Here is a 13,763-nt window from a genome sequence, read left to right as displayed (position 1 = left end):
CAGAAGTACGGCGCAGGATTAAAGCTGCTGCAATCAAGCAGGAGCAAGTTGGGTCCTCGGCTGTTCGTTACAGGACCCGGAGGAGAAGTCTCATTGAAAGTACAGTGCAATCTGAAGGCAGCACTAGGAGCTAAGCTGTAGTTTTATTCCAGAATAACCTTTTCAGGTAAACCTCTGCTCATTTTGGGTTTAGGAATCCAGTGGGTGATGCAATTAAGTGATTGACAGCTCTTCCCTACAAGTGAGCATAGAGAGATGGCTGTTAATCACCAATAGGACTGCCCAGTGAAGAATGAACAGATTTAAAAGTTAATAAAATTACAAGTTAGGCCTGTGGCACATCATATTTCAGCTAGGTTTTTTTGTGTCCATAATATTGTGTCCCCCCCTCCCAAAAAAAAGGAAAAAAAATTAAAAAAAACAATCTGCGAAAAGCCAGTATTTGTGGCAGTTCTTTTGAACCAAAGCTAAAGTAGATTCCAAAGATATGAAGAAACATAAATAATGAGTTGAGTTATTCTTCTCCTTCCTGCTCAATCTATTTCGGGCTTTGGCTAAAAAGAAACCTGCATAAAAACAGCACTTCCCCAACACCTCGGGTTCCCCTTCCTCCAAGAAATCGGCATATGAAACTAGGCGTATACAGAATCTTTCCCCATAAGACTACATCTAACCCACCGGCTCAGCTCCTCCTGCTCTATGACACGATGCCTACAGATTGGTTTGCATTTTTAACGAGGACTGTTTTAATCTTCACCTCCACTTTTCCAGCGAATTCCCACACGGCATTAAGATTCTTTATGTTGCTTCCTAGCAACAAACTACAACTGCCGTTTTGTTGGCAAAAGCACTTGCTAACAAAGTGGATTTATATGCCTGTTAGTCATCTTTTCAAAAGTGGAGCCACACTTCAAATATTCTGAAACAGTACATGATCAAGCCTTGCTGGAAAACCGACAGCAGCAATGCAAGTACAAATGTAATTTGGTACAAAGAACTGAATTCAATGCGACTTTGGAAGGTTCCTGGCAAACGCCCAAAGAAAAACCCTCAAGTCTAAAGAGCGTGAGGTTTAAACATCAAACAGCTTTGGTGCCAAGCCTGAGGAATGCAGCACTTAGGCCAGAAATAGACAACACTTCACTTTCTTCTAGGACGCCAAAATAGAAACATTGTGGCATTCATAACAGTAGTGTGACAATACACCGACACTGATGGAACACACTGACTACACTAACCATCATCACATCTTATATGGCAGGCCCACCTCATTGCAATTGAAGATTCTAGATTTTTTTCTATTTTGCTTATAGAATTAATAACTGTATAAATAGTAACAATATCTCCGGAATCATGCGGTTAACATCCACAGGGACATTAAAAGGGAGCTTAACATTTCAAGTCCTAATTTGATCCTCTGATTGCTGGAGGGTACGAAGCCCAGATATACTGTGTCTAATTCTGCCAAGTTTCACGCAAAGTTGCAGAGGGCCTGTGAAGTCTGAAGGCATGTGTGTGCCCACATGTAGCTGGGTGTAACGAAAATACAGTTCAGTGATGCAGAATAGAACTATTACAATTCTTTAAGGCTCTATTTACACGAGTGCATATACGCGCCCATGAGAGGCATAGATTTTCAATGCAGTCGTTCACATGGGCGAAGATACAGCGCGTAAATACGCGGCAGTGTGAAAAATAAAATATGCATGGCCAGCACATACACGCTCAGCCAAAACATAGTTCTGGGACTATGTATTAGGAGAAATACGGCGGGGGCCGATAGGCTTTTCGGGCGATTAAACACCACCACCGTACGAACGTATTTACTCCGGTGTGAAAACGCGGCGTACATGCGCTCGTGTGAAAGAGCTCTAAGGCTGCTTTCACATCTGCACTAGAACCTCTGTCTGGAGGTTCTGTCGCAGATCCGGCACAAAATAACGGAAGAAAAAGTCCTGCATGCATTGACTTTTCGTCTGGTAAAATGCGGGAGAGCTGAGCGGAAACCAGACGGACCCCATTGTAGTTAGTGGAGTCTGTTTGGCACAGTTTGGTTTTGTCATAAAACGGATCTCATTTTCCTGCTCCTACAACTGAGCAGGAAATTGGAACTCCCGATGCAGATGTGAAAGCATTCTTACATATAGCATCTTTTAGAAAAGCGTTACTCTGGAAACAGGGTCATTAGTGGATGTTAGCTGCAGGTCAAAGTTACAAAAACTCAATACAAGCAGTGTCGGGTTTGTTTGTTTTTTGCAGCTTTCTCTTCATTAAGCCAAAAAAAAAAATTGCACTAAAAGTGAACTTTTTTTTTCTCAACACTCAGCATATGTTCTAGGTGTGGCTTTTTTTTAGCATTGCCCGCCCATTAACCTCCCTACAGAACTGGAGAAATGCACTGCGACAAGAAAAAGCCAACAATCAAGAGGCTTCTAGAAAATGCATTTTGTTAGCCTAAAAACAGCTGTAAAAAAGGTTATCAAGTGCAAAACCCATCTTTAAGGGTGCTTTTTAGCAGCATTCTGCCAGCAGTTGTTTCGCCATGTTATTGCAGAAGCACTATAGCCAGATACAGTTTATGGCACTCCGATTCATGATTTGTGAAATGCACCAAAATAATGAATGAAACAGAAATCATGAGATGCTGAGTATTCCTCAAAATCCTGATTTTCCATTCCAGCACCTTGAGTACCATTATTTGCCGCTACATAATGAAGCCACGTTCTAGTTTGTTTCATACAGAAGTTGTAGAATAGGAGATGCTTTTCAACTCTTCAGGCAGTAAAGTCATATTGTTCTCCGAAGCAGAACTGCCTTTACTATCAAACCACAGCAATTGCTTTTTACTACACTGCCGCAAGAACTTAATTTGTAAAGCTGAAACCCAAGGTTATAGGAACAGCGGGCACACCATTTCCTATGGAAGTCATTAAAATACTGATCTGCAACGCTGTTAAAGCCTAGAAATAGACTGTGATTGGGAGACTGCAAAATAGGTAAGCGCATCCAAGCAGATAATAAATCCTCAAAGAAATCACATTTTTCTATTATGATGTATATTAAAATATACATGTCCAAACCATTTAGAAAAGTTGTGAAGGACAATCTGACCCCTTTACTTCTTACCTACGTATTCTTGGTGGCTTTGGTGGTGGAGAATCCATTTTGTCGTTCTCTGAGGAATTCACTGCAGTTTCAGAATTTTCATCCTGGCAATATAAAGTCAAAATGTTTAATAGTCCCATCTCGATTATTCTAGTTCAACCCATCATCATGCAGTGGTGAGGTATGTGCCAGCTTTCATCATAGCAAAAGAAACCGCTGAACTGCCTATACATAAAAGCAATACAATACAGGTTTTTATAGTAAAGAGTCCAGAGTACTTTTCCATTCGTGTACAGTAAGTAAGAAGTTAAAACTAGAGGACTCGGTGCAGATTGCTGGCCTAATTGTTTTAGGTTAATAAAGGTCTTCTGCAAATAATATGGAGGTCCCTGGTTATAGTTACCTGCCTGTAATTGTATTGAATCTTACATACCAAGTCATCCACAATCTTTCCAGACTCGTTGGCATACACTTCCAGCTGCTTCTCAAATAGCTGAGCTATGGCACGATGTACAAGTTCGTACTGTTCCTGAATACAGGGGAAGAGGAAAAAATATGTAAATGTTGGAGAATTCCTTTCCAGAGGTAGAAGTAGTGTTGATGTTCAATGTATCACTAAGACTATTATCTCCTGCTTCAGAGGTTCCATTCAGAGCCTCCACTGCAGATACAACACAAAGCACCAGACAAAATAGCGCTGCATGCTGCGCCATTTGTGCCCAGCAAAAATACCAGGTGGGCACAATGGAAACCCAACAGACCCCACATAGTCAATGGGGTCCTTGTTTATGTCAGACATGTGATGATCTATCCCCAACTTTCATTCTGCTTTTCTGCTCCTATGAAGTAACAGGAAAACTGAATTGAACATAGAAAAAAGGAACAATTTTCTGCAATATTTGGCACGTCAATACAGACTGCGAATATCAGGGTTTTTGTCCCCATTAAAATACCAATTTAGATCATACACAACGCAAGATCCACTGACATTTAGTACATGGTCTTTATAAACAGCAAGGTAATACCCAACAGATTACAAACAAAAGCATTGCGATGTTGTAGCCGTATTGTGTACAAGTGTTCATATTCTAGGGGTTCAATAAAAATGCATTAAATTACAAAGACCGACACTTTACAAATCAGGCAGAAAAGCTTGAGGATTTATTGAAAAAGCTCCTGATGCATACAATGGAGGTAGAGGCAAAGGTTCAGAATTGAAGCCCTTTATCAAGCCTAGGGGGATGAGAAAGGAACAGAGGGTCACTACAGGAGTACCAAACCAGCTTTTATGGCTAAATACCTTCACAGTTATCTGCAGCCACCAATAATACATGTAATTCTTCCCAAGGAATAACCTGTAGTTATTATTCTATTAACACTATGGGTGATTGTTTTATGGCTTTATTTGAAGCTGCATGAATGGTCTTTGTAGATATTGCTAAAAGAAAAAGATATTTTGCCTTTAAAGCTTTTGTGTCTGATGCATCTTCATTGAACGGGAGGATCCCTAGTGCACATGTACAACCACAAGTGTTAGATATTCACTGTGCAGTTTGTTATTGCTTCACATTCCATATGTAACATCTGGACCGCTACTGTTGTACTGTACTTCCTGCAGCATGGTGATCTAAGCCATGCCATGTAGAACCCAGGGGGTCCTGCTATCACAACAGGGACATTGAAAAGTCACCATATTACAGCAGTCTCAACTGGGATTACATCGTGTGCAGTTTTCTTGTAGGCCACTATAAGAAGGCCATGAAAAAAAATGTTAATGGCTTACAGCAAGTCTCGCAGATACGTAACCTATGCTTCAACATTCAATTTACACAAAATGTCCATTATTTTTTATATTAAGAGCAAATATGCCATTAACGTTTAGGAGACATACATGCATTTATCACTATACGTTGTGTTGTACTGTAAATAAACCAACTGTGTACCTTAGTTTGGACTGCTGAATGCCGTTGAGTCCTCATGTCTTGAATTAAACTGAACACATTAAACTCTTCAGGTATCCTCTAAAGACCAAGACAATAATGGGTTAATACCTCGTGCCATGTGAAATCTTAACGCTGAGTGCATACTAGTCACTTACCCGAGCTTTCAGCAAATTCCATGTATAATCTATTGCACAAATGGCTCCTGTCCTTCCGCATCCTGCACTAAAAAGAGAATGACAATATTCTACTTAGTCTGTTGAGGCAACTTTAGTGTTTGGACATTATACAGTTTAGCAGAATTGCATACCTGCAATGTATACATAGAGGAACCTCCTCATGAGCCTGATAATCCCGCATTAAACTAATCATGTCTAGAATAGAATCAAATGATGATGGGACGTCATGATCCGGCCAATTGACGTAATGAAACTGAAGAATGCTACGTGTCTCCTGCGGAACAAGTTGGGAGAAGAGAAAAATTACCATGAGTGTAAGAACACTGCACAGAACTTCTTTACACCTTTAAAATGGTTTTCTGGGCCATTCTTATTAATGACCCATCCTCCAGAAAGGTCATCAATAGTTGATCAGCTGGGGTCCAGCAATCGGAACCATAACTCATCAGTTTGCATACCTGCTGTAACCAGCAAATGTAGATAGCTCCGCAAACGGTGTAGTGGCCGACGCTGGTAACTGCAGGCACAGGTGTCAATAGGAGCTGCGCATGAGATTTCGAGCTCTGGCCACTATACAGAGGTCAGAGGAATCTGCTTTTGCTCTGCACCCTTTGTATTTCAGCAGGCACCTGAGCAGCTGATCAGTTGGGGTCCCAAGTGGCAGACCCCAGCCAATCAGTTACTAATGATCTATCCTAAGGAGAGGTAATCAATAAAAAATGCCTGTAAAACACTTTTAAAAGTCACTGAAGCCAAAAGGTACACTTCAGTGATATGTTCTAGTGATTGCATAACATAAACTAGAAAGTAGATGTCATTCTTGTCGATTTTGCTGCAGACGTTGCCCTTTACATAGGGAAATACAATCCAGATGCATGACAAAATTAAGCATGCTGCATGTTTAAAACCTGCAGTACACACTCAAATCAGTGATTTTTTTGCACATATGATAGGATTTTCGAATCCCCATTTACACGAATTATACGGTGCGCTATTACAAAAAATCTGCATCAGATATCTGCCATGTGCACATATGGCCTAAAAGGTTAATGAGACCTTTCTGACATACCCATTTCTTTCTATGCAAACACTGCTGGGTAAGACAAAATATAAAGCCATAACAATAATTACATTACACTTGTTAATTAAATACAAGAAATGCTGAGGGTGAATTGAAACACAAAGAGCATTACATAATAGAGAAAAAGCAATTAATGTCTTAAAACCCCACTGGAATATCAAAAGAACATAATGAAGCAATCACCAGGAGTGCCTACATACGCAGAGTAATAGATTGTGAAGGCATCTTTACAATTAATGTCCATTTCTGGGGTTTGCCAGCTGCAGGACAATTGCAGACCATTAAGATCATGCAAAAGTTCCAAAAATCAGCGTACTGGGTCCATTCTGACATTCGTGCCGCAAGATATTAGAATCCAGAAACCCAGACGTCCCAACCAATCTCCATTTTCGCCATTTAATAATCTGAATTGTTCTATTTTGTACGCTCATGTTTATATTATATATGCTACACATGTTGGGCACCATGCAGACTTATGCCACTCACACATGCATTTGTAAAAACGCTGCGTTTAGAACGGTGCTGAAAACACACCCAAGCAAGCAGATAGTGAAACAATGCAGTCAAAACATGTGGTAACCACAATCCACCACGTTTCAGCAGGCCCATGCGAGGGAGGCCTCACTATCCTGTAGAATGCAGTAAATTGCTGATGGGGGAACGATGACCTATTACCCTGTTTCCCTGAAAATAAGACATACCCTGAAAATAAGACCTAGCACGATTTTCCAGAATTTTTGAGGATGCAAAATGATTTTTCAGGCTTTTTGAGGATGCTTGAAATATAAGCCCTACTCCACAATTAAGCCCTGCTAACAGGTAATTAAAAAAGTCAAGTTAAATAGTGTCCAGGCAGCTATACATGTAAAAAAGTTAAACCTGTTTGAACAAAAAATTAATATAAGACACTGTCTTATTTTTGGGGAAACACGGTACATGGCAGTCATTTAAATAAATGGCTGACTACACTGCAGCAACAAGATGTTAAAGAGACATTCTCATGTAGACAAACCTTTTTGCAGATGAAGATGGCTCAGCAAGCAGCCCTCATCACCAAAGGAAGCATCGACCACCCAGACTTTTTTCCTACAGTGAAGGCTTTAAGGCTGGGTTTACACAGGGTGGATTTGTTGCGGTTTCTCCGTTACAGTTTTGCCGCAGAAGAACTGCTTCTGCGGCAAAACCGCTTCAAAGGTTATTTTTGTCTTGCGGAAAAATCCATAAGCGTTTTTTTCCGCAGGGCTTTTTTTACTTTTGCAGCATACTTTGGTGCGGATTTTGCTGCGTCCATAGAGGTCTATGGACAAAAAAGCACTGTGGAAAAGTCAAAAGAATGGACATGCTGCGACTTGAAAAACCGCGCCGCAGTTGCATTTCCGCACTGCGGCTGTGCGGAAAAAATCCGTCCTGTGAGAACAGCTTTTTGCCCAAACATATTTGTACTGCATGGCACTGCAAATGCAGCGGTTTTGCCGCAGTGCGGATATGCAAAACCGCAGCAAATCCGCCCTGTGTGAACCCAGCATAAGGGAAATCTAGTATTACAAGCGGGCACTAAAATCAAGGTGTTAAGAACAGGGCAGTTCCTTACAATGCCCATGTGCATTACTTTGGTTTATGGATAGAGCAGGTCTTAAAAAGATCCCCGTTAAAGGATATGTTCTTAACAGGCTGATTGATCATAGAGCTTAACTCAGATACAAATAAAGATCATGACAGTCGGCCCCAACATTATACATGGTACTACTTACATTCTGGAACTCCACCACAAGTGTTCGAACAAAGTAATCTTTCCTGGACTGCTCCTCCTCCTACATAAAAAGCAGGATATAAATAGGAGTCATTTGAATTACAACTGCTACAATACAAAGAAAAGGAAGAAAACAATCATGTACCTTCTGCAGCTAAAGCAGGAAAAAACCACGAGGAAACTCCATCATACCCTACACAAGGAGGACTGCCTGAAAACCATATCCCGGACCCTCCCCTCCTATATTAGAGACAAATTCCAAATTACAGGAACTAGAAAGGAACTTATCCTACATCGCTAGAGACCATCATGCTTTTATCTGTGGACCATTTAAGGATTTACTCTGCAAGTTAATCTGTTCTTTTTTAAATGCTTATTACTCATAATGAGTCTCCGTATGTGTGTTTCTTCATATAATTTGTTATTTTATGCCTGATGAAGAGACCCATGTAGTCTCAAAAGCTTGCGATCATTTCTTTTTGCTCCTCATTAAAACGTATCACATATACAAGAATATTTTTGTCTCTCTCCAAAAAGTAAATCACATTAGAAGTAAACACCCAATAGCAACATTTATATTCTAAGAGGACTCGTCCCTGGCAAATAGACAATCTAGAAGCTTTACAATTTCTTCCTGACAAAGTTCACTTTAAGGGGTTGTCCCGCGAAAGCAAGTGGGGTTAAGTACTTCTGTATGGCCATATTAATGCACTTTGTAATATACATCGTGCATTAAATATGAGCCATACAGAAGTTATATACTTACCCCCTCCGGTGTTGGCGTCCCGGTTTCCATGGCGCCGACTGAAGCCTTCTTCTGCCCGGATTAGACGCGCTTGCGCAGTCTGCTTCTTCTGTCTAGCTGAAGGGGCCGCTCCAGCGCATGCGCAGAAGACCTCTGCGGCGCGAGCACACCGGAGCCGGACAGAAGAGGGCAGACTGCACAAGCGCGTCTAATCCAGGCAGATGAAGGCTTCGGTCGGCGCCATGGAGACGGGGACGCCAACACTGGAGGGGGTAAGTATATAACCTCTGTATGGCCAATATTTAATGTACGATGTATATTACAAAGTGCATTAATATGGCCATACAGAAGTGCTTAACCCCACTTGCTTTTGCGGGACAACCCCTTTAAAAAGAAAATAAAATTAAATACAAGTGTTAAGCTATCAGATGCAGATGGTGCAGTACCATTGCATTCTAGTCTAACAGGCAAATGTGAAGGCTATATTGGAACTCCATTAAATCACCTTCAAAAGTAAGTGCTGCAGATGTGATTCTTAATAAATATAACACAACTCCCTCATGAAGGTTCACTTACACAAGAAATATGAAATGGTCCAAAAGTTAAAGCTTGTTCGCCCAAGTTTGGATAATACCGCTCACATTTTTTCTGTTGTGAAATTTAAAAAAAATATATGGTTAATAGTACAGAATGAACATTTAGTATCAATGCATTTTCAAGCTGTCAAATAGTTTCCTTCATGACCATTATAAAAAAAATGTATCTTACAAATAGGGGAGCAGGGTCACTGGTCTGCATAGAAATGGCAATGTGAGGGAATGATGTAGATACCAATCACCTGACAGAATACTGGAATTCTATTGGCCAACAAGAGTTTTCCAGTTATGGGATGCAGAAATAGCCATTATCAAAATATACATCACTGTAGGTTCTACACACTCTCTCTCTATATATCTATATAAAAAAAATCACAATATCCTGATCAGCTGATCGGAAAAGAATAAAAACTGTGCCAACTATTTTAAAAGGAACCCCTCTATTCTTCACATCCCTGCTAGGTCATTATTAAATTGCTCCATCTCTGCTTACTACAAAAAAAAAATGCAAAGCTGGATCTGCCCTATAAGAAAATTGTGCAGACCCCATCAGCTACAAGAGGGTCTATCCTACTACACCAGAATAGTGTACGTGTTGTACCAGGAGGCTCTTAATGAAGTCTGACAAGAAGCTTTATACTAGCTCATTTACTACACACGACAGTTTAAGCGACCTTCCCGTGTATACAACATGAGAAACTGGAAAGAAACTAAGTAACTTTTGTTCTATTTACTTTGTAGAAAAGATAAAACATTACTTTTTGTAACAAACTAGGTGAAGAGATGTCAAAGTGTTTCATACTACACTTCTCCTAACTGGACTGCATCCTGTGCAGTCATCAGCTTCTAGATGGTCAGAAGCGGTTAAAGGAAATCCTGCATTACTCAATCCTCAAAGGAAATGCAAATACATACAAGATCATTACTTCTCCACAATACATACCCTTCCCATTTCAAATTCACGACAAGCCATTACAATTATCTGGAGAGGAGGGGAAAAAACAAAAAGTCATGTTATTAAAAACAAATTCATTTAACTAGACTTCTCACACACCATTAATCTCAGGCACATGGGAATCTAATGGGTTGACTCAGAAGTCCTTGGACAAAAATACATACACGCATTTATTATACTATGTTCCATTCTGCTAATTCTACACTTTGTTCTAAGCACAGCATATCATAGTACATACTACCTGGATGAACGCTCCACTGGAAAGCCTTCCCTTTCCATATTGTACATAAAAAAGGTTTCATAACACAATTTTATAAAAATTCAAGCTAGTTTTAACAGGTGGTCTTCAGCAGACAACTCAAGATGTGGACACCGGTGTGATGCCGCATGGTACCACTGGCCTGTCATCTGAAATGACCAACGCCCGTCGGAGCCATTTTTCTCTTCTGATCCAACACTGGCATGTATAAGGTTTAGAATCTGCAGCACATTTCTTCATGGTTTCCACTTGACAAATGTTAAAAGTAGGTCTAGATAAGAAAGGGAACTAACTAGCCCTACGCTGACAATACCGTACAACTTCCCTTATGGCATGCCCCAAATAAACCTATGCCAAGGACACACAAATAGTGAACAGCCAGAGGCACACAAGCTGGATCCAGGAAAGGGTGATGTAAACTGGATAACCATAAAACCCAAGGAATACTTGTTTTATAGTTGGTTACTGTCAATGAAGCAAGTCATTAAAGAAAATGGGCAGACAGAATGAATCCAGATAAGCACAGTAGCATACTTGCAGGACACGTAACCGATCCACATTCAATAGTAGGAGCATGGTTGAATGAGCAATCATCTTGTGAACAGTCTACACATTTTAGCCCACACTAGCCATTCAAACTGGCTGTACATGTTCAATGACACTGTGCGATGGACAAAAAGGTTTCTGGGAACATTCTGGAAAAGATCAATCTATGGTGTACCATAGACGAAAGGTCTATCAGACAAAAACTTTAAAAGTGGCCAACTTCTTTCCAGACGATAACTGTCTGTAATCGGTCGGCTCAAACAATCATTTGTTGTTGAACTTGACTCAATGAGCGGCCATTTTGGTGTATATCATCCATTTTTTTTAATCAACTTTATCCTAATATCTATGGAAGCTTTAGGAACATCAATAATAAAGGCTTACCTTGACCTGGTATTCCCAAATCATCCTCCAGAAATCTATTACTGTGTTTGCTAATGGTCCCTGGGTTGCTATGTATGCTTTAGAACCATGCACGCCCTGAAAAGATAGAACAGGATTGTGTAAAGTCAACGTGGATACATCATAAACGTATAAAAAACAAAATTTCACTCATTACCCCATTACAAGGGCAAACGAAAGGTCATTGGTATCAGATGAGAGGGTGTCTGAAGCCCAGAACCTTGTGGACACATTATATCAATATAATAGTCTTTTAAGTGGAGTAGACATAGGCTAGCCATTATTAATAGTACCACTAGTCAGGTGATTGTCAGAAAACAAGTGTGTGCACCCATTGCTCATTTTTCTTTGTTTTTCCTCCGTTTTCAAATGGTAAAAACCTCAGAATACAATTATCAAGGTCAGAGTGTACTGTGGGTCACTAGATTCCATCTTTAAGGCCGCCTCACACGAACAGAACGCAGCACTATTTTATCGCGGCATCCGCGACACAGAGCCCATTGTGCTTTACTGTCACAGATATACCAATAGCCCATACACAATTACACTGTGTACGGGCTGTGGATACCCATGTAATTGCTAAGGGACAGAGCGGGAAATTTTTTTTAAAAAGTGGAACTACGCATAACCACCTGTCTTAGTACGTGGTCATACGTAGTACATTACACAGCCGTACGCAGAATTATAATGGGCACACAGCTGGAATCCAGTGCAGGCCACCACAAGTGGATTCTGCATACAGGCATGCGAGCCTGGCCTAAGGGGTATTTCCACAACCTAAAGTAGTGGTCAGTGATGAGTAACAGCCTTAGTATGTCCAAATACATTCAATAAACCAAAATGTACTGCAAACGAGAAAACCCCCCTTCCATCCCCAAGTGCTCCTTCATGTTTGTGGTATTCTTGCAGCCGGTCGAGCGTGCACGGTGAGATCGCTCTCCCTGTGCGGACATGTTGCTGTGTGGTTGCCCTGTTCTTGCACACGGTGAGGATGTGCACTGTAATCCACGAATTACGGCTGTTCATGACAAAGATAATCCCCTTGTACCAGCAATGGGGGATTTTACCATTCCGAGCACAGTGTGTACTGCGCCCTATGCCACAGAGGGTGTAGGAGGTGATAGGATAGGACAGATGGGAGCAGCGAGGACACCAAAGGGGTCTTCAGGGAAGTGTGGTGTGTTAGTCTAGGATGTTGGGCAATGTAGTGCTGACTACGTACAGAGTATTGGCAGCACAGAAGGTGGGGGGAAAAAAAGGTACTAAGTAATTTCATCTGTGTCTAGTTGTGTGTTTTGCAGTAGTATGCAAGTACTGGGGTTTTCAAGAACATTCACATCATGGGATAACCCGCTTACGTTTGACAGGGAGAGATGAATAAGCTGACAATGTAACCACAACTCTTTGGGAAAGAAAGGTTCTGTATAAAGAATCATGAAAAAAAACAACATGAAAGACACCTAACTGACATACTTTACATTGACCTAATAATCCTATATCCAGGTTCATGTATTCCTACAAGAGTGCTCCATTCTCTTATGACCTCTCTTATGTGCTCCCACTCCTCCCCGTTACTATAAAAGCTGAAGGCTGCGTTGTACTACAAGTACTTATGGTACAAAGCTGAAGACCGACAGCTGTATGTATGACTCCCCCATAGATGGCCTCTGTCAGCTGCATACTGCTGCCGCTTATGACAGCCCATGATGGAGCACGTGTCAGGACTGTCAGCAGGGACAACATTACATACAACACGGCTATACAGACATGGCTTACCTTGATAAAATTAGCATTGATGTAATCGGAGTCATGAGGTGGTATTTTCAGTGCAAGTTTAACTCTACTGTGGTCAACTGGAAGAGGAATAGAAGCTTTTAGGATACGGATACGCAGAAAGTAAACAAAAGACAAACCTGTAAAGTGCGTTATTGTAATACGGAGTGCGCTTCTACGTGGCGCATTTGCGGAGAATTTTGTGCAGAAGAAAAATTTTCACTGAATAGTGTGGATTTTCCAATTGTGAAAGACCCAAAGCAAATCTGCCACGTGTGAACGCACCTCAAGAAACCCCTAAGAGCTCATTCGCACAGGTCTACACAGCATTTTCACGCACGGAAACTGTGCCAGTTTACTGATAAGTAATGAATACACAATATCATGCGTATTCACTGTGTTTAACCCAATCCCATAGACTTTAAAAATGGC

At 40.9% G+C, this 13,763-nt stretch overlaps 1 protein-coding gene across 1 annotated transcript in view; it reads right to left on the bottom strand.

The window, feature by feature from the left end:
* The window catches only part of PTPN12 (protein tyrosine phosphatase non-receptor type 12), a 53,013-nt gene that overhangs the window by 11,336 nt on the left and 27,914 nt on the right, over positions 1–13,763 (bottom strand). The window contains exons 3-12 of the mRNA XM_066591997.1: positions 13,335–13,411; positions 11,541–11,636; positions 10,340–10,378; positions 9,377–9,448; positions 8,057–8,116; positions 5,356–5,498; positions 5,204–5,270; positions 5,049–5,126; positions 3,539–3,634; positions 3,127–3,209 (exon numbers count right to left, since the gene is read on the bottom strand). Coding sequence (XP_066448094.1) covers positions 3,127–3,209; positions 3,539–3,634; positions 5,049–5,126; positions 5,204–5,270; positions 5,356–5,498; positions 8,057–8,116; positions 9,377–9,448; positions 10,340–10,378; positions 11,541–11,636; positions 13,335–13,411 — 811 coding nt within the window. The remainder of the gene's footprint in view (positions 1–3,126; positions 3,210–3,538; positions 3,635–5,048; positions 5,127–5,203; positions 5,271–5,355; positions 5,499–8,056; positions 8,117–9,376; positions 9,449–10,339; positions 10,379–11,540; positions 11,637–13,334; positions 13,412–13,763) is intronic.

Source organism: Eleutherodactylus coqui, chromosome 2 (assembly GCF_035609145.1).
Source record: "Eleutherodactylus coqui strain aEleCoq1 chromosome 2, aEleCoq1.hap1, whole genome shotgun sequence".
NCBI classification, from domain to species: Eukaryota; Metazoa; Chordata; class Amphibia; order Anura; family Eleutherodactylidae; genus Eleutherodactylus; species Eleutherodactylus coqui.
Note: the sequence above shows the minus strand (reverse complement) of the source record. Positions and strands in the feature narration are given on the sequence as shown.